A 21,497-nucleotide genomic window follows, 5' to 3' on the forward strand; every position below is an offset into this window, starting at 1 on the left:
TGCATATGAATTTTTTCTCTCCATAAAGAAATAACTCCAAGGATATGTAAGCTGGCCATAACAAACTTGCAGCATCACAGGTTGCAGAACCCACACAAGAACTTGGGCAGGCAGTCAGAGGTAGCTCCTATTCAGCTCTCACTAAAGCTGTGCACTTTAATTCAAATATGTGCACCTGAACAGCAGGCACTGCACTGTGGATGTGGCTGCATTTCATCAGTTACATGGAGCAAAATGATTCACCAAAGCTTAAATTCTGGATCGCAAATAGAAAAAGAAGGATGTAAAACAACCCCATCACACTGGTGCACCTTGCTGAACCCTGTCTGGCCCAACCTCGTTTACAAACTAAGGATTTCTCTCCACAACATATGGGACTCTTATTTGGGTGTGAGCTTCTGAAAACTTATTTCTTTTTGAAAACATGACATAATAAAGGCTGAGCATTTTAAAAAATGCGTATCTCACAGTTTTTCTCTGCTGTTGCTGTATCATGTTTAGGAGTTTTCTTTAGGTTTTAATGAAGAACAACACCTACTTATAAAGACAGGTTTCCCTAAACAGTAAAAAAAATTTAAGGCTACTTGCTGGTATCAGAACTTACAGGCAAAAGTCTGCTTTCCACAATGTGACTCTGCCTTAGCACTGCAGAACTAAGAAATACTACACCAGTCACATGAACTAACCATGTGTGGTTTTCATCCTCTATTACTAACAGATTAGATTAAAAAATAATCTGAAATATTCAATTCAAACTTATTAAAAGAAAAAATAGAAATCCCCATCTTGTTTTTAGAGACTGTGAAAAGCATGAGGTTCTGGTGTTCTTCACTAAAAGTAATTTTGCTGCTTTTCCTTCCATAAGCTGATGCTTATTTTCCTTCTTTGCAATTCCTTTCAAAACCATGCATCTAAAATAGACTCTACCTCATTGTCCCAGTTTCCTCTTGTTGTTGCCATTAGTCTGTGCAACTTTTTCCATGCATTCAGGACTAATTTTCATTAATCTCAAAGCACAGACTAAGCTTTGTTGAGGGGAAAAAAAATGGGACAAGGCATCAAACCTTAAAAAGAGCTTAAAAGAGATACTGCTGTTTAAATCAGATACCTCTGTAAAATATTCTTCTTTCCCACTGAAACAAAAGCTCTACCAGGCCTAAAGATTCAGGTGCAGGTCTTGGTTCTCATGTACAGATATGCACAGCTTTCAGTGATTTGACAATCCAGGTGCTGATTCTGAGCTACTCAAGCCATTAAATTGAGGTTCAGACCCTAAAATGAGTAGTGAAAAAAGCATAAATCATTACATGTATTTAGAAGAAATAAACAGAAAGTACAGACAGGATTAAATAACAGTACAGAATCAGCACAGAAGAAATTTGGGGCAAAAGCTGAGGAGAGAAAAGCTCTTAGAGCCTGTTCCAAATTCTGCCTGCACAGGTACTCTGAGTAGGAAACAGCTGTGTTGGCAGGACTGCACACACAGCCTGCCTCAGGTAGGGCTGCAGAGCCCCAGAGCTGCCAAGAACACGTTCCTTCAGGCTGTGGAGCCTTGTAGCAGGGAAAATGGGGACAATCACTAGCACTGGAAGCACTGAAACTACAATACTTAACTACCATAAGCATGCTAAAACTCCCAGCTTCCAAAATGAAGGAAATGTCCAGCCAGCTCCCACTGCCCCACTCTCTACGTGCTACTCTTGTAGCAGAGAAAATGGGGACAATCACTAGGACTGAAAGCATTGAAAGTACAATACTTCTATAAGCATGCTAAAATTCTCAGCTTCTAAAATGAAGCAAATGACCAACCAGCTCCCACTGCCCCACTCTCCAAGTCACTCAGCCTGAGAGCATTTGGTAACAGCCATGAAGTAGTCACATCATGAATTAGGGACATCGTGACATGCCTGAAAGAAATAGCTCTGACAACAAGGAGAAAAACACAGCACTAGATTTCAGAAAAGGATACAGCAGCCCCCTCTTCAGTGGCTGGTTCCTTTAGATAAGAGCAATATTACTCTGAAAATCACAAACTGTAATAAAACATTGACCAGAAGCTCCCAGCAGCAAGTTTTTAAATCACTCAGCATAGACTTCAATCAAAATCATTGCTGCCAGCATTGCTGCCATGTCTACAGCCATCTGAGAAATTTTGGAAAAGATAAATAAAGACTCTTAATGGTAAGAACTCAAGATTTAGTATGCAAATTTCTCATTGAAAAATTGATGATTTTTTTACACAGAAGTTTCTAACTGTGAGATAGATCAACCAAGAAACCTGCAGTGTCCAGGAAGAAAGAATTGCTATCAGAGCACAACATAATGAGTTGAAGTTTCTCATCTGCTGTTAGAACTCTATTATCAACTTGTGTAAGAACAAATGAGGAGCCTGAAAAGAGGCCCAGAAGGCAGAAATTCCCCTGTTCTGACCTGACCCTCAGACTCAGGGAAAAGAAAAAAAAACGCCCAGGACTTGTCTCACCTGTAAAATGAGGACTCTCTCTCTCTACTGTCACTGTGATTTATTTATCTGAAAAGAGAAGTCTTTGATCTACATTTGTTTAAAAATCATATAGGAAAAGACAAGGACTGAAGTACAAAATAAATTCTTAAACTAAACAACTCTACTTCTTTGACTGTTGAGCAGGCTAAAAACTGCACCTGCCTTCTCTACAATACCCACACTGCATAGCAGCATCAGGGTAGCACACTCCAACTTGTTAAAACTGTACAGCAATAATATTTCCTCAACACTGGCTTATGTCAAAATTCAGTGACTTTTTCACAAAAAAACCCCAAAAAAACCATACCAGTCTTGATAAACCTCCTATTTCACACGTGTTTGTTTTCCTGATGTAGTTGCTACTGAACTACTGGACTAAATACAGCCTGTGCTAATTCTTTCAACATTTAGGGAAAAAATTAGCAAAGATCTTTGTATTTGATCACACCGAACATTTCCTTTTGTGACTGTTTGCTCTAGCATAACTGAAGATTATAATAGTTAAAAATAGCCATTTTTCCATTAACTTAGACCTTCATGATAACAAGTAGTTTTGACAGTTTTTAAGCAGTGTGAGATAACATGCACAAGTAGGTCACAGTTATACTTGGCTTTAGAAAAATGTCTTTCATCCAGGGAATTTACAGCTCTTTGCAAACAAGCCCTTAGGTAAGCAACAATCTATAAGGCTTTACTCCAACACCCAAATTCACTCATGTATGAATCCTAACAGCAACTACTTAACAACAGCTGAAAGTAGAATATTAAGCCTTTTGCAAACTGCAAAACTAAAAAGCCTGACTGACGTCAATGGCAGCTCTCCACTGATCCCAACAGGCTGTAGAGCAGGACATGAAAGTGCCCTGGGAAGGACTCCAACTTGACAGGGAAGAGAAAAGTGATTTTTCAAAGTTTGTTTCAGCTCCAACTTCAGTCACAAGATTTCCAAAATGATTATTTGTTCAAGCTTCTGGGAATACTTGTCTGTGCTGCTTCATCTGGCATTTCGTCAGCACATCTGCTAAAGCCATACTACAAGGAAAGCAGTGGAAGAATGTTAGAGACCTTCCATTCACATAACAACAGGAGCTGAGAGACAGGTGTGAAGGACTGCAACAACAAGGCCTGTGAAGAGTGGAAGGAAAAAAGGAATGGTTCAGAAAATTCATCTTAAGGCACAGGTGAGACATTAGTCCTCACAGCAACCCCTCTGAAAAGCTTAGCTACCATTATTTCCATTGTGCAAGTAGGGAAGCATAAAACTCTTTAATCCAGAGTTCTATTTAAGGCAAAATTACATTAATTTGTGTAAGTAATAAGTTATAATTTATTTATTGATTTACAATGTGTCCGAATTTCAGTGACTATATGGGTAGTTTTGGTTAAATAACAACAAAGAACTAGAGCAGGAGAGTTAAAAGGAATGGTCCAAAAGTCACAAGGTACTGCTGGATTTCAGGAGTTTCTTCTGTCATCTGTTGCAGTCAGTTCACTACACCATGCTGCCTCCTGGAGCAAAAGAGATGAATAGAGAGCTGCACAGATGGAACACTGGTAATACTCTGAGGCTTTTTACTACCCCTTGAATATACTCTGCAGTTGAGTAAGAAAAATGTCATGGGTGAATGTTTAACCCTTTTGCTATGCTAGTTATGCTTGGTATATAATCAACAAGCAGACAGCTCCAAGCGCTTGATGCATTCAGAATAATAAGGATCACCTTTGGACATCTAACACCACATAAATTATTAACAATCAATATTTGCTGAGCTTGCAGACCATAATGATAGCGTGGCTTTAATGTGACTGCATATGCATGAGGAAATCTGCCTTCAAGAAGCACAGGGTCCCTATCTGGCATTTAAACAAAGCCCTAACCCCATAAACACTCACTCCTTACTTGTGCTACATTCTCATGAGTAACCTCATGAAGACCTGTCATGTCACTTATATGTGTCAAAGTAAGTTTCTATGTTGACTTTTAACAGCAGTAGTGTTAAAAATTATTAATAATGACAATGGTCTATAAAGTTTCACACACAAACAGTCTTTGATCAGCACTGAATAAACCTATTTATTTATCGAGTCTCACGTACATTCCACATAAATCTACTTAACTTTAAAAGGACTTATTGATAGAAATTAATATCTTCATCTGTATAATGAATCTTATCCACTACTTCCCTAAAGACCTACGACTGTCTTTCTCTCTCTCTCTCTCTCTCCAATTAATTACTCTGAAAAAACTAGATGGCACGAGAGGGACTGAGAAAGAATCCACTTTCCTTCTCCAGGCAGCTCTCCAGTAGAATTAAACAGGCATCAAACATCATGTGTTGTGCAGATGAATGGGAAAGAGGGACAGTTGGGGGAGGAAAGGGAAATATGGCCAGTGGAAATGTTCCCTGGCTTCCCATTCTGTACGGTTCAGTTTTTGTGAGTCATCTGCAAAGATGAAATTGCAAAGTCTTTATGTCATTTTTTCAAATCCAGGTATTCCTTCAGTAACAAATCTGCTCCAGGTTATAAAGCTTTGCTGGGTGTTCCTCACAAGTACTAATGCAGCCTTAGCACAGCACTGATGCTCATATGCTTAGTGTTCTTCCAGAAATGGATTCTTTGGAGACCAATATAGTCCATTTCTCCCTAAAGCAAGAAATCTACTGTTGCATGAAGAATTATGCCACTCTAACACCATTTATTATTTATATCTAAAATGGGTGTGATGCTTTAGGAGCATGGTTATAGCCACAAAGTGCCAACAACCTTTTAGGAGTCACACGATGCCTTCAATGTGCATGAAGCTCCTTTGGATGTCAACAGCAATCCAAGCAGATGAAAGAACTGGTCCATGCTGAGCAGTATTCATGAAGATGCAGAGAGATCAAAGTAGGAACAAATAAGATGCATCCTTACATTCCGGGGTTTGTCAATTTGCAATATATAATTTTTATAAAGTATTTGTTTCAAGTCAGAGATAGCCAGGGAGTGGTTTCACTTGTCATTATTGTGCAGATAATTGTCTGTCTTCAGGAGATGCTTACAAGTATTTCTTCTTTGTTATTACAACATTCAGAAAATGCTTAACTTTATGTCTCCAGTCCTTAAATTTGTACTAAGTGTAATAAAAACCCTAAAGCATCAGTCTTTGTGACACGCCTGTGCCAGTTTCTCATATTGGAAGCATAAGTTTGGGACCAGATCTGCAATCAATGAGGCTGATCAGTTCATCTCCAGCCCAGAATGGGCAAACAGCCGGAGTTTACACACAAATACACGCAAATGACAAAAGAATATTTAAGTTTAAGCCATAATGTTAAAAAAGGAAAATCTAAAGTAAAACTCAAAACGTTAATTTCAAGCCAGATGCAGATGTCCATCAGAGGTACAAACCGACGACTGGATTAACCACCACACCCTACCAGGAGCATTTGCGTTACCAATGACAGGACAAGCCGGATGCCTCACTGCGCTCATCAGACACCCAGTTCCAATCCGCTACCATTCCCTGAGCAGCAGCACCAGCCGAGGTCTGACCCTACGCCCACCATGCTCCTTTCTCTGCACACATCCATCCATTCCCACGGTCACTTAACGCGTACCGAGGCGCCGCACTTCCCCGTGCCCCAACAGCCGCCCCCCGGCAGGTGCGGCGGTGCCCGGCCCCGGAGGATGCTCTGCGGCGTCCGGCCCCGCTGCAGCCCGCGCCGGAGCCCCCCGCACGGCCCAGCACCGGGCAGGCGACGGCGGGCGGGGGATCATCCCCTGGCCGCCCCCCGCCCCAAAACAGCTGGCTCAGCCCCGGGGTGCGGGGCACCGCAGCGCGGCCGGGCGGCAAGGTCAGCGCGGCTCCGCCGGGCGCCCGCGGGGACGCGAGCCCGGCGCTGCCCCGGCGCGGCAGAGAACCCACCTCTGGCAGACATGGCTCAGCCTCGGGCTGGCAGCCGCGGAACTGCTGCTGCTGCTGCTGCTGCTGCTGTTGCTGCTGCTGCTGCGGCGGCGGCGGCAGCGCACGGCCTGCACCGCCCTGCGCCCTCCGCGCCGCGGCGGCCGATGCGGGGGCGGCGGCCGATGCTGGGCCGGGCCGGGGCGGGCGGGTCCGCGCCGCCGCCGCGCTCCCCTCCCTGCCCTGCCCTGCCCGGCTCTGCCCTGCCCGCCGCGGTGCGGGGCGGCGCCGGGGGCGGCCCTGCGGGGCGGGAGCGCGGCTGTCTGTGCGGCGTGTGCGGGTCTGCTGTGCGTGTGGCGGCGCGGTATTTGCGGGCTCTGTGTGTGTGTGTGTGTGTGTGTGTGGCTCTGTGTGTTGTGTGTGCAGGTCTGGCTGTGCGTGTGCTGGCGCGGTGTGTGCGGGCTGTGTGTGTGTGTGTGTGCGGGTCTGGCTCTGTGTGTGTGTGTGTGTGTGCGTGTGTATGTGCGGGTCTGGCTGTGCGTATGCGGGCTGTGTGTGTGTGTTGCGCGGATCTGGCTGTGCGTGTGCCGGTGCCGGGCGGGGCAGCGCCGGCAGAGCCGCCGCGGCCGCAGGCGCTCCCGGGCGCGGTGACACCGCTCGGGTGCGGCGGGGCGCGGTGCCGCAGAGGGCGACAGTCGGGGACAGCCGCGCCGCCGGCAGGAGCCACGAACGCCAAGGAGAGCAGCGCGGCAGAGCTCCAGCTCCTCGGAGCGCTGGATAGGCGTGTCTGCTCGCTGACAGCGCCGGGCGACAGCAGCTCCGCTCGTTCGGGACCCGGCGCTGAAGTGTGTGGCACAACTTGAAATTCACGCACCGAACAGCAAAGACATGCCTACGTAACTGTATGTAAATTGTATATAAACACAGAATTTCTAGCAATGTTGTCTGCAAAGCAATCATGGCGTTAAGACACAGAAAAGAGCACTCAGATTCCTCCTGGCACCTTAATAAAACTAACAAGAGACCAAATGCAGCGCACCAGAAAAACAAGATCAGTATCTGGTGGACACCTTTACCCAGCCTCCAGCTGAGTGAAGCCAAATATTCCCATGCTACATTAAAAAGAAAACCCCTACGCCACCAGATTATTAGATGGTGGCAAGAGTTAAGCAAATCAACAATCTAGTTTGTCAAGAATGACAGGTTAGAAGATCACATCAGAATAGTGCAGTTAAAACATTAGAGCAGACTTTTATCAATTTCAGAATGGGCAACTATGAAGTAAAAAACAGAAAGCCCAATCTGTGATGTTCTGCAAGGAGCCAACATGCAAACTGAATGACAGGAAAGACTGAATCACACTCCTCCACTCTGATCTACCATGCACTACACATCTTCATACTAGCAAGAAGCCTACACAATTTTCCTATCAAAAAACCCCACAATTACCGGAATCAGACCTAAGGCAGCTGGTAAAGATTGCATTATAATGTGGCCACAGGTCAGGAATGGATGCTAGTAGGAGATGTATCATGGATTCTCACTGCTGTCTGCGAGTGCAGCCCAGCCAGTGCCTCTGCTGTGTCAGATCCAGCCTCTGGCACTGCTCACCTTCCCCCTCATGCCAGCCAAGCAGGTAAAGCATTTGTGTAGGGGCAGCAGCAGGATGGGCATCACTCACATGCCCCCCCATCAGGGGATACAGGCACAAAAAATGAATTGGCACGTCTGTTTGCCTGAATTTGTGCTCATGCTCACATGCTGCAAAGACTTTTAGCCACATCCAGCTCTGTTTGCCATGGATTACCCCAGTGCTCCATACACTTCAATTCAATCATATTCCTTATATCATTCTGTTTTCTTCCCCCTTGCAAATGTTTCTGAACCTGGCAGCAGGAATAAAATAAATCTAAAGCTCTTCTCTCCCTAAACTCTTCTGGCATTATCCTTAGCTGGTGATCTGACATCCCTTGAAAAACAATTCTTGTCCCATTTCTTTTTCTGAAATTAGAAGCATTTTCCACTTGCAAATAACTCAAATTTTCCTTCTTGTCCAAAAGAGGCAAGGTTTTCCTCAGTCAATGTGGTATGACAGCATTTTGTATTTTTAATTAAGTCATTTCCTTTTCACTTCCTCAGTGAGTTTCTGACTAGCACTATCACAGGTTCTACTGTGTGGTACTTAATAGATGGCTTTAAAAAGAAAGTTCAGGAACATGCAGAAATTAGCTTTTTAATTAAGAACTTCCTTTCTTTATACTGCTAGGAAATAGGAAGGGAAAGGCATTTGTACCTTGGGATTCTATAGAACACAAAGAGTTTATTCGATTCATTGTGTAAACTCTCTGTGGCAGAGAAGCTGAACAGACATGTTGGCCAGATAATACTAAAATGGGTCAGATACTGCACTCATTTCTTAATGTGAGCTTTTTAGCTGGGTTTCTCGAGAACCTGAGGCTGATGGAGTTTTATTTTCCTGTCTGTCCCCTCCATCAAGTCGCCTCAAGAATTTTCAGATTTGGATATGAAGAACTTCAATTCAGGTTGACTAAAAGGTGTAATTCAGAACAAGTTCTACATCCCTATGAGTTTTGTAGTAATTAGCACTTAAGAAGAAAAATTAAAATAAAGGAGAAAAGCTTCAGTGGAGACAGTCACCAATTTTGGAGGCCACATCTTTATTAAACACAAGTACCAGTTGGGCAATCTGCATGTGGGCAGCTAAATCAGCTCCTGAGGTTGCTGTCTGAGATCCTGTCAGTATCTAGGGAATGTGGAAGGAAGCTGAAGAGGGTGGAAAAGGAAAGTACAGAGAAGAGAGGAACCATTATTATTATTTTACAGGTGAAGTTGAGTCAGAGAAGATGGACAAGCCAATCCAAGGCTTGCTCACTCTCTTATGCACTCCCTCTTCTCTCAGCCCAGCCCCTGTGCTCCAGCTTCTCTCACTGCAGCACTGGCTTGATCCTCACAGAACTACTTTAGCTCATTAATTAACAAAGACTTGCTCACTTTCTGTATCCAAATTCCCTACATTTGCTGTCTGAACCAAAGGCTCAGATAAACACTGGAACATGACTGAAGGCAAGTGCAGAACTGCACAGCCAGGAAGGGTGAGGAACCATTAGAGGCAACAAAGATCCTTTTTAGCAGCAGCAGCTGTTGAGCTGTTTGATTGAGCCATTTCCTGACTACTTTAGAAGTCCATTAAGGAGCAGTGATTGACATTGTTTTATTTCAGGCATCTACCTGAGGCTCCTGAATTACTCAGCAGGAAGTAGGATCCTATCTCCTGCATTTTGCTATTGACTATACAGACTAAGCTTCTAACTCATAGTGGTAAAAGAACCATTAAGGTAATTTTTTTTAAGGTATTCAAGCTTCAAGAGATCCAAACAGGCACCCTATGATTTTTCAGACATGCCCAAATATTAATATATTTTACCAAACAATAGGTGTTTCCAAGTCCTGTCTCAATGCCCTTGAGGAGCTAAGTGTGCTGTCCAAGGTCACAGAGAAAATCTATGTCAAAGCAAAGCACAGAACTTGCATCTTCAAATAAAAGTATCCCAAATACTGAACTGTGTTCTCTGTGCAGCATACCTTGCTGTCACTTTAGCCTTTGTGTGAATATAAACCAGAGTTCTCCTTTAATCACTTTTGAACCAGTTTGTCTCTACAAAGTAGGATAGTAGTTTTAAAAGTAATTAAGATCCCATCAGTGGTATGTAAATCTATTTTTTCCCATGAAAATGAGCACAGAATGACATAGGGAATAAAAAAAAAACAGGTAAAAGTCAGCATTGCATCTTTGTCTGGTGCAGATAACTCTTCAGTCAGAATATATCTATTTTTGCACAATGCAGGATCTTTCCTCTTGAAAATCATTGTGAGAAAAATCAGATTTTTTTTTGGAACAGACAAATTCTTACAGAAGTAGGTTTTCAAGAACAACTTCTGTGGGCAAGGCAAATGGAAAGGATGACCAAGATTGGTCTGAATAATGATGGAAACTATTGGATATTTCTACTAATTTTTCCTATATCTTCCACCAGAATTCCACTGGCTTCTTTTTTAGGGAAATCAGACCTAACAAAATCTAGAGCATTACTAAGCCTGATAATTTAATCAGAATTTTAATAAGCTCAGAATAAATAGTTTCCTGTGACATGAATGACAAGAAAGCAAGACAGTTCTCTTACTTTCAATATAAGACTCTTACTAGAATTTGCAATTAGTCAGTAATGGACAAGATATTAAAATAAATACATGGCTTCTCACTGATTACACCAAGCTTCCAGGGCAGTTCCTACTAATCTCTTTGGAGAAAATTTCCCTTTTATACATTTCAAAGGAGAACTGAGCTCCAAATTATTCACACCAAATATTAATAGAAATCTTTACTTAATTTTTTCCTTTTTTTCCTAAATATCCCCCACACATATATATAAAAAGAGACTTATCCATTTACAAAAAAATATTAAAAATATAGGAGGTTCTCCTGAGTGAGATAAATCCCAGAGTCATCTTCCTGGTTTCTTCTTATTCTGATTTTCTTAAAAAACTCCTTTCTTCTACATGCTATTCAAACCTCCATACTGTTCTGTGGAACATGCACTTTTACAGCTAAAGTTACAGTATTGAACTTATGTTATCCTGAGTCAGTCTTGACTACCAGACTTGAATAACCCAGAAAGTTTTACACAGATTATGTAAGATGATGCCATCACATAAATACATAAATAGGTTTTATATAAGCCAGAAATATTGGCAATCCTGGAAAACTAAGGAAAAGGTCTCAGATAAGCCTGTGAATACCTACTCTATATTGGTCTGTCATCACAATGACTGCTGTGCCTGTGGGAACTTAGGGCACAAAGGCCAAAATGACAAATTATTTTCTGAGAGCCAGCTTTGGAAAAATCATCCAAATGTTGGGCAGCATTTCCTGCTGAAGAACTTCAGCATCAGCCCTGTGTCTGAACCTTACCAGGAAGATGCCAACAAAGAGCTCAGGGTCAGAAATTTGACCAGGTTTTGCACCAGGTTGTCCCAAGGTCACGTATGAAGTTTGTGCTGTGAATAACAGCTGTGAGCACAAGTCTATGAAGATGATGAGATGCATCCCAGAGTCCTGAGGGAATTGGCTGATGTAGTTGCCAGGCCACTCTCCATGATATTGGAAAAGTCATGGAAGTCAAGCGAAGTCCCTGGTGACAGGAGAAAGGGAAACATCACTCCTATTTTTAAAAATGCTAGAAATGAGAAGCCTGGGAACCACTGAGCCATCAACCTCACCTCTGTGCCTGGGAATAGATCCTCCCAGCAGCTCTGCTAAAGCTCAGGGAGAACAGGGAGGTGATTTCAGAATGACAGCCTGGCTTCACCAAGGGCAGGTCCTGCCTGGGCAACTAAGTGGCCTTCTATGATGGAGCACCTGCATAGACAGTGATTGCATTCAGGACAGACAGAGACAATCCCACAAACTGCCTTTGTTTATACACTTACACTTATTTATATACTTTTCAGAGCTGCATCAAGTAAGGACTTTATCTCACCACGTGCCCTGCTTTACCCTTTACCCTAAAGAATTTGCTGTGGCCAAGCTGAATTAAATTATGCAGTTAGAATTTGTTAAATGTGTGTTTTTCCATAGAGTAATTTTTGTACTCCATAGAGTAATTGTTTTGTAAAACACGGCAGGCATTTCCTTGGTCAAAGTTCACCTTAGCAAAGATGGTTATGAATAACATGGAATGAGTAGCAAAGAATATTCTAAATAAGTTAAAATCTCTCAGCACTGCTATACACAGGAAAGTTTGGTGAATCGGAGGGAAAATACACCTGTGGTTGCAATTGCAGTGAGCCAAACTCTGAGGCATGTATACATTACATTCTGCTGTGAACAGCCAGGCTTGTGTGGGGTAGAAAGTCTGGGGCCAAAAAAAAATTAATTATCTAAATCATCGTGAAAGTACCTCAGTGTGTAATTTGGTGTCTGATCATAAGAGATACTTAGGTTTCTCCTTGTACTCCTGGAATTCACACATCACTGTCTTAATTTCTCACAGGCTATTTTCTTTATATGTATTTTCTATCCTGAGCTCTGTATTGCAGGGCCCTCTGGCTGAGAAGTATAGAATTGGACAGGCCTCCCTTCAGAGCATATCAAGATCATTCCTTAATTAGCTGGTGGATGCAATTTGATTTGAGAGCACAAAGTACTGGCTCTTTCTCAGGAACTGAATGCCTTGTTCCTTGTCATACCAAGTCAAGATATCAGCCCCTGGTACCTGACCTGGCACTGATCAGTTTTATGGCCAAGGCAAACGCCTGCATGTAGACACACCCTCCTAGGCAAAAATCTCCTGGAAATTGTGATGGATGCTTCACAAGGACTCAGGACACACTTGGGAAAGAACCAGCCAAAAGTACAGTCCTAGAGTCATGGCAACAATAAACTCAAATCCTGAAAGATTCCTGAAAATATTTGGGGGGAAAAAAAAACCTAACACTTCTCCTGTAAGTCTTGCCCAATATGTTCATGTACAGAGTTTCTGGGTATTTTCTGGTATTTTCTTTGACACATGCCAATAAATCTAAATGTATTTAAAGCTCAGATCTAGATGAGTTTTCTCATGCAATATTCTTCTTTCAATGTGTTAAAAAAAACCAAAAACCAAACCAGAAGGTTTAATTCAGTCATGCTTTTTTTTTTTTAGTTCACTTTTGAATCTGTTTGAGCTTAAAGCTGATGCCAATTCTCCACAACATTCGGTTGTTTATTCCACAGCAAGTCACGCAGTGGAGATGCCAGCAGATGACTGAATTCCCTAGTTCAGCCCATCACTGGAGTAAAACACGGGGTCAGGCTGCCCTCTGCGGGCTGGGATCTGGATCTGGGACAAATTGTTTTGCAACACCACACAGAAACTGGTTATTGTGTGTACAGGATTTCGACATCTGAACACAGAATTTTGATTTATGATGTACACGTAATGCCAGTATAGCAATTGGCTCTCTGCTGCCTGGCTGCTGCTGCTGCAGCAGAGGAAGAAGGAAATGCAGACTGCAGGTGTCTGATGCAGCAGTCAAGCACTCCAGGTACATATAACAGCTCAATCTACACCATCTGGGACTTCCTGGGAGACACAGAGGATAACAGCTTGTGAGCATAAAACCAGAGAAACGAAATGCCTGGAAATACTTCACTTGGCACACGAGCTGCCAGGCAGGAATCAAGCACAGTGGATTACAGCACCACTCCAAGATCTAATCAGGAGCAGGTTCCTTTATATTAGCTGTATTGCAGACACAGATCTGCTTACTTCAGCATTTCACAACATGAGGCCTGAATGTCAAACTAGTCCAAAGCAGCCTGAGGCAAGAGAACAGGGATGAGCAACAGAAATATTCCTACATGATGCTGGGTCTACTACAGACTTCATTTTCTTTGCTCATTGTCAGTGATGCCTCCAGCTCAGTTCCTTAAAGGCTTCATCCAAGTACAGACACTCGTTCCTACAGGGCTGATGACTCAGAAAGAAATTACAATTGATTGAGCTGCACAGACTTTTTCTGGAAATGGAGTTTGGCTCAGAGTATAGCTTCTGAACATGAAATTCTACCAGGAAGTGTTCAGGTTCTCCCTCTGCCCCCACCCACAGGTAAAATAATGCAATAGCGACATTCATGGTCACTCTCTCCTCTCTGAGGAGGAGAGAATTCAGTTAGCTGTCAAGAAGGGCCAGTCTTTAAATACAGGACCCTTCTTAAATTCGTTGAGGTTAAGTTCTAATGAAGATGACACAAATATCACGCGGGATGTGAGAGCCCCAGGGGGCAGTGAATGCCTTTGTAAACTCAAACAGTCCTGTAGCTTCAAATAACATCATCCGAGGACAAGTGAACTGCTAAGACAATGGGCTGTCGGGTGTAGCAACCAAGGCTTTTACAAGCCAAGTAATACGCAGCAGCTAAGCCCAGAGGTAACACTACTGGCTGGCAAACCAATTCCTTCTATACGGGATACACAGGGATATTTTTTCCCGAAAAAAATACTGCGAGGGGTTCGCGCTGAATCCTCCTTTTGTCTCAGCGGTGAAGGCCGGTCAGCTGCGCCCTCTGCTGTCGAGAGCTGGGGCAGGCGGGAGGCAGCGGCCTCTTCCCGCGGTCACACCTGGGAACACCGCTGGAATTGTCTCATCAAACTCCATGGATAGGGAACGATGCAGCGCGTTGTGGCACTAGAGTTTGTGGCACTAGTTTACCTACCTAGGTAATTGTGCTATCAATTGTGGAAACCCAGGGCACCGGGAATATTTCTCTGTCTGCTCTGGGGTGCTCTGACCCCCAGAGGAGCACTGACTTTGACCCTCATTCATGGAGAAAGTTTCCTAAACTTCAAGATAGACTAGAATCTACAAAAGTGTGAACTAGATTATAGAGAGTAGTGTAGGTGTATCACTTGCTGAGAAATTTAGGTTTGGGGATTTTTGGTATGTTGTGGATGGAAGGGAGATGGAGGGCACAGGGTGTCATCCTGGGTTTCTTCTTCATGCTTCTTCTTCCTTCTTCTCCATGGGTTTGGGTGGCATTTTGTAATTGGGCAGAAAAGTCTGCATTGCAGGTTCTTCGGGATCAGTTATTGGGTTAAAAGGAAAAATAATCTAGGTGTCAGTTCTTAATTGGATAGTTTAGTCTTAATAGACCTTGTAACATGAGATTGTTGGCCCTTTTGTGCCTTCTAACGAAGAGCTGCAGAACTCACAGTAGTGAGACTGTTTTACTGATAAGAAATAATAAACATTTGAGTCTGAACATGAAATACCCTCTCAAGTTCCTTCAATCCAGACCCAGAGAAACCCACAACTGGTACCCTGACAATCAATAATTTAAAATTAATCACGGAGCCACTACTGAGTGGATCATAAATATTTCAGACACTTGCTTCAAAATTAAGATGTTTTACGGTGCCAACATTTAATGTCAGGCTCCATGAGAGATTTCAATTATACCTCAGGACAAAGATATGCGAATTTAAAGTATGACAAAAACCTACTTTTAATTGTGGACTAATGAAAAAGAGAGCTCTGCTGAAAGCTTCTATACTTGGTATAAAGCTTCTGTACATGGCAGTAATGTGCCCGGTTTAATTTGCATAACTCATATGGACTATCAAGATCAGCTTTCGCTTATGATTAAACAGATTATCTGATGAAATTTTAGGGATCAACAGATTATAGTCCTTAATCCAAAGATGTAAGTGACAATGAAATCTTATTATGCATTAGAAAACAAACAATGCAGTCAGAGCTGATCTGAAAATGACTCAGAAATCTCTTAGTAGGGTCAAGGCTAAGCACCTAAATTTTCCCCAGAAACTCGGGCTTCCAGAGTTCCCTCTCTGCAAGTACTCAGATGAAAGATTGAGGGAAGCAATTTATATCAGGTAGACCACTCAAATTTTTCCCCCCAGTATTTTAGGGCAAAATCCATTTTTATGTTTATTTATACCACATTCAGGCCCTTGCATTCATTACAGCTGCAATATAGCATAAACTGAGTAGTTTATCTTTAATCTCCTTGCTTTGGCCTCCACTACCACAAGAAAAAGTATCCTTGTGCTCCTGACAGCCTGCAGTGAAACTGGCTAAACTGATCAAATCTGAGGGTATTTTATCTGCTTTCAATAATTTATGATATGCTAGCACTTGCAGATACTGTATGGCAGAACATCCATATATTTACTTACAGAGGAAAGCCTGTATTTTAATGCTTCCAGTGGAACAGAAATACTTGAGGAAAACATGATGTGATTTGAAAAGAAATGTCTCATTTTACTGACAACGTGTACTTCTGACCTCCTAGTGGTCTCCTTTACAAGCATTACATAAGGTAAAGCAGGGTGGTAGAGGCAGTGCAACTGAAGCACAAACAAGGAATAGCTGCTGGGCAGGGCAGGCAATATTTGCCCAGTGTTGTGTCCTCCATGGTAGCAATGAGTGCTGGTGTCAGGAGGCTCTTGCAGATGTGACAGACAATAGAGGAATGACTGGGAAGTTTGTAACCCAGCAGAAGAAAAATTAATGTCCCCACAGAAAGAGCAGATGTGCAGATGTGGAACAGAATGCACAGGCCAGGAAATGCCTGAAAATGGGATTTATGAAATACTGCATGAGCTGATTACATGGAGCTGCTAGCGAATCAGCAAGGAGGGAGGTGATGCACGCAGCTGAGAGCACAGAACCAGAAAATTCCTGACAGAAAATGACTTCAATTCTACTGCATGCTCTTCAGTGTGGATGTGCAGCATCCTTTCTGTCGTAAAGCCCAGCATCAGAAAGGTCTGAACATGATGTTAAATATCTCCTTAGCCCTCCTCAAAAGCAGAGACCATGCTGAATCACTAAAACTTCATTCTTTATTTCATCCAAGTAGTTATTGAAAACACAGATGTCAATCTGATTATTACAAACACAATAAAATCCTGCAAAGAATATCAACAGGTATTTAGCATAGCACTAATAGGAAAATTTTCATCTAGGGTAAAAAAATTCAACAAATCTTCAGGGTCTCTGAAGCAAAAGTCCAGACTGGAGGAACTTCTTCTGTAATGTAGACAAATGCATCCATTAGACACTGGCCTGGTGCCATCAATCCAAATAGCAGAGAGATTTTCAGATAAAAAGGCCAGCACATTATCTCACTGTCACATACCATCTAAATTGATTTAAGCTAGACAATTTCATTAATTTGTGAGAAAGGAGAAAGTTCCCAAAAGCTCTGCTAGACAATTTCATTAATTTGTGAGAAAGAAGAAAGTTCCCAAAAGCTCTATCAATTAGAACAGCCTCACCTTCACACTTCTCACATTCAAGCAAAACACTAACTCACTGCATGTACTTTTCCAAAAAAAGAACTACCTTGCCAAAAAAATACCCCAACCCCAAGCCAGCAGAACTGTGCTCTCAAGGGTACTAAATTAGGTAGTAATACTTGTGTTTATTTCAGTTGAAACAACATCAAGCATGAGCAGGTGAAGATGTATTGTTGCACATGACATGACATTGGTAGCCCATCCATAACTGCAGCATCTCCAACTGAATCCTCACAAATGAGAACAAAAAGAACCCAAAGAAAACGTCACCTCAGCTGAGTTCTTCTGCACTGACACTGGTGAAATAATTCTTCCATTAGTTTCCAGTGATTTCATTACTACTGGTTTGCCAGTATTTATCCAATATTTTCAGCATTGAGAAATACATACATATGGTTGAGAAATTAGAGACTACTTTAAAAGATCATTCAAAAAAAATCTACAATTTGCAAGATATATAAGCACCAAAGACTGGATTTTGCACTATGGCTACAAATTCAAGCCCAATCTACTGGTTGGTAAATACAGGGTTATATGCAGAGATTCAATTTGTTTAATAGGCTTAGGGAAAGTAATTTACGTGTAATATTTTCTTTTTTTTTTCCTTTACTGCAAGGCATTTCACATTGAGAAATCGTAATAAGAAGTCACTTTTACAACCAAAATCTTAATTTCAACCACAATGAACTGTTCTGTTTAAATAATAATGCGTTTATATACATTAGTCACTCTTAGAATAATAAGAGGCCCTCAAGCATTACAAATTTTACCTCACCATCTGTGATTCTGTGATTTATGATTTCATAAATTGTTAAGTACGATTAGGAATACTCTCACAGTGATAAAACTGTCTCCTTTTATATCTTTATGATATCTTACTGTTTCTTTATTCATTCTGCTGCTTGGAGATGAGACAGCCCAAGCACATTTAAAAGACATTTCTGCAGGAAAAAACAGATTGCAAAAGCATCTTAAATGACCACATTCTCTTAGACACAGATATGCAGGCACCTTCCAAATGCAGCACCTGTCCAGATAATAATCACCTAAACAGAGAGATGTTTCATCATATGGCTACCCACATAGGAAATTTACATTTCTTATGAACATCTATAGAATTTCAGTTGACAAATAGAGAAAAAACAGATTTTAAAAAGCCCGACATAATTACCTTTCAAATTGATATTGACATACTGGGACTCCTGGATTTGGAGAAGGAAACAGCTCTGCTCCTTTAACAACTGCAATAAAGGTATCCACATACAACTAGTATTTATTTCCATAGAGTATTTGGGCTGTAGCTCTCCATGCCTGCAAAGCACAGGGGTAGTAATAGCAATCAGTACAGCAGAATCATTAGTAAGAGTGCATCACAATATCATTAGTAAGACTACCCAGATGACACAATTTAAAGAACAGCAGTTAAATAGTAGTTTTGTCCTGTCTTTTGAGTCATCTCTCTCTGCATGCTCCTAGCATATGAGGAAGCTGGTGTTCATTCCTCTGCAAAAATTAATGTGGAAGCTTTTCTTCATTTTGTAGTACAGGGTCTCCTCACTTTCCCATACTGGTCTATCACCCTCCCTACATTTCACTCTGCTACCCGTTGCCAAAGCAATCCTGTTCTCCTATTTCAATTTGCCCAGTGTCCAAAGATTTTCCCAAAACATCATACTGCTTGCCAGCTACATCTATCACTTCTGCTCACCCCACTTTACCTCTGCTTTTCCTGTGGCACCGCAAAATGGGAGGGATGGTCTTTTTTCCTGAAGTATTTGATTCCGAGGTGAAATAAAGCCCTCTTTGTCTCCTTCTCTCTGTGTGGGGAAAAAACCCAACAAACAGTGAAATGAGCAATGTGCACATTGCCACAAGTCCTCTCATCTGTGGTACCCTGCAAGTACCATGACACCCACACTACCAGCCTCTCATCCAGCAGCAACCAGACAGGATCATTTACGTTTGGAAAAGACTTCCCAGATTGTCAAGTCCAAGCTTTGAGCTAATGCCACCATAACCACTAAACCAAAGTGCCACATCCACTCATTTTCTGCACACTTTCAGGGATGGTGATTCCACAGCTTGTCACTGACTTTCTGAGCTCATCACCTTCACACTGCTTTGTGAACAGTTATTTCCTTGAGGATCTCATTGACCCTTTGGATGATGGCAGACCCAAAATGTCTCAGCAGACAGCAAGCTGGGCCTTTTGCCATACATGCCAGGGTTGTTCTGTATCCAAGCCATGCCAGGAGGAGGGTGGAGGCAGCCCATCTCCCCACCCTCATGATTCTGAGGGACCCCAGAGACCGTTGAGAAATCTGATGGCAGCCTCAGGCACAGGGACTGTGGAAGTGGGCACCCCTTCCCCTCACCCCAGACAGTGTGTACCCAGGTGGACAAGACATCCTGGCCTCTCCCAGGAATAGTGTGGCCAGCAGGACCAGGGAAGTAAGTGATTGTCCTTCTGCACTGAGTACTAGTGAGGCTACACTCGAATGCTGTGTCCAGTTCTGGGCTCCTCAATTCAGGAAGGACATTGAGGTGCTGGAATTAGTCCAGGGAAGGGCAAAGAAACTGGGGAAGAGTCTGGAGTACATGTCCTGTGAGGAGCGGATGAGGGCATGGGGGCCGTTTAGCCTGGAGAAAAAGAGGTTCATGGAAGACTTTATCATTCTCTCTAGTTCCCTGGCAGAAGGTGGGCTACACTCTGCTCTCCGGCAACCAGCAGCAGAAGAGGATACAGTTTTGAGCTGTGACAGGGGAGGTTTGAGTTAGCCATTAGGAAGAATTTCTTCACAAAGAGGGTGATTACACATTGGAATGGACTGCCCAGAGAGGTGGTGGACTCAGCACCCTGAAAGTGTTTAAGGAAAAACCGGACATAGCACTCAGTGTCACGGTCTGGTTGACACTCTGGTGCAAGGTCGAAGGCTGGACACGATGATCTCAGAGGTCTTTCCAATCCAAGTGATTCTGGGACTGCGGTTCATTTCCCTGCCCGGAGTTGCCCGCAGAAGCGGGGCTGGCTCGGGGCCCGGCAGCGGCCCGCTCGCAGCCCGGCACTGTCGCGCCCGGCCCGCGTCCCGCGCCGCCCGCAGCCCGGGGCCGGCACAAGCGGCCCGGCCGGGCCGGAACGCGGCGCCCCCGGCTGGCAGCGCCCGGGGCCGGGCGGAGCGGAGCGGGGCGGGCAGAGCCGGGCCGAACGGCGTGCGGGGGGTGGCGGCCCCTGCAGGACACCCGGAGCCTCGGCAGCCGTCGCCGCGCAGCCGGCGGTGTCAGTGCCACGGTGTCCGCCGGGGAGCGAGAGGCAGCGCCGGCGCCCGCCCGCCCGATCCCCGCGGCCAGGCCCCCGCATGCAGCCCTCACCCTGGAGCGGCGGCGGCGGCGGATCGAGGAGCTCTCGAGGTCCTCCCGGCAGCGGCTGCTGCAGTCGCGGGACAGGATGTTCTCCAAGTTCACCTCCATCCTGCAGCACGCCGTGGAGGCGGTAAGGCCGCCGGCGGGCCCGGCCGCGCCACGCCGGGGATGCGATCCGGGCCTAGCACCGAACGCGGGCCGGGGGCTCGGACCGAGCCCGGCGCCCCTTCCCCGCTGCCCCCCGGCGCTGCTGCCGGCCGGGCCCCGCAGGGCAAGCATCCGCTCCCGGCTCGGCCCTGCCGCGGGCCGGGGAGGCGGAGGCCGAGCTGCCCGGGCGGGCCCCAGAGGGAGCACGGGAAGGGAACGAATTGCCTCAGCGCGGCCCTGGAGAGCCGGGGGTGCCTGGGGAGGAGGGAGCGGCTGCAGCCCGGGCGGCCCCGGCAGAGCCTCCGGCTGTCACCGCCGGGCACTGCCGGCCGCGGTGCCCCGCGCCGGGCCTGAGGGCAGCCCTGGCCCGGCCCTCACCCGGCCGTTGCCCGACTCTTTCAGCGAGACAGACAATAAAGGAGAGGAATCAGGAAACTCCCCAGCATTTCCATCTCGTCGTGACCGGCAGACAATAGTCGCCGTCACCCTGCTTTTGAGGGATGTTGTCAGTTTCAAAGCGCCGCTTTCCATCCCTGGTTTATTTTGTAATTGTGCCTGGAGCTCAGGTTTGCCGGGGGACGCGGGGCTGTGTGTGCAGCGAGGTTCCCTGGGCAGAGGAAACGGGGCCTGTTCGCGAGGTGCCATTGCTGAAGGCCGCGTTCGGCACCGCCTGGCCGCACCATTTATTTGTGCTTTTCACTGAGGTAGGGTCTTGGTAGTAA

At 44.4% G+C, this 21,497-nt stretch overlaps 2 protein-coding genes and 1 long non-coding RNA gene across 3 annotated transcripts in view; 1 reads left to right on the forward strand and 2 right to left on the reverse strand.

Moving 5' to 3' along the window:
* ABLIM1 (actin binding LIM protein 1) overlaps positions 1-6,540 on the reverse strand; it is a 189,426-nt gene extending 182,886 nt beyond the window's left edge. The window contains exon 1 of the mRNA XM_030950800.1: positions 6,414-6,540. Coding sequence (XP_030806660.1) covers positions 6,414-6,426 — 13 coding nt within the window. The 5' untranslated portion in view covers positions 6,427-6,540. The remainder of the gene's footprint in view (positions 1-6,413) is intronic.
* A 10,392-nt stretch (positions 6,541-16,932) lies between these two features.
* LOC115904997 lies at positions 16,933-20,858 on the reverse strand. Its single transcript, XR_004060830.1, has 4 exons — positions 20,638-20,858; positions 18,987-19,085; positions 18,440-18,579; positions 16,933-16,999 (listed from the first exon to the last, which is right to left on the reverse strand). It is a non-coding gene; the product is annotated as an uncharacterized LOC115904997 (long non-coding RNA).
* Positions 20,512-21,497, forward strand: part of FAM160B1 (family with sequence similarity 160 member B1) — a 34,058-nt gene continuing 33,072 nt past the window's right edge. Inside the window, exon 1 of the mRNA XM_030951000.1 lies at positions 20,512-20,758. Within this exon, the coding sequence (XP_030806860.1) occupies positions 20,714-20,758 (45 nt within the window). The 5' untranslated portion in view covers positions 20,512-20,713. The remainder of the gene's footprint in view (positions 20,759-21,497) is intronic.

Source organism: Camarhynchus parvulus, chromosome 6, assembly GCF_901933205.1.
Source record: "Camarhynchus parvulus chromosome 6, STF_HiC, whole genome shotgun sequence".
Classification (NCBI taxonomy): Eukaryota; Metazoa; Chordata; class Aves; order Passeriformes; family Thraupidae; genus Camarhynchus; species Camarhynchus parvulus.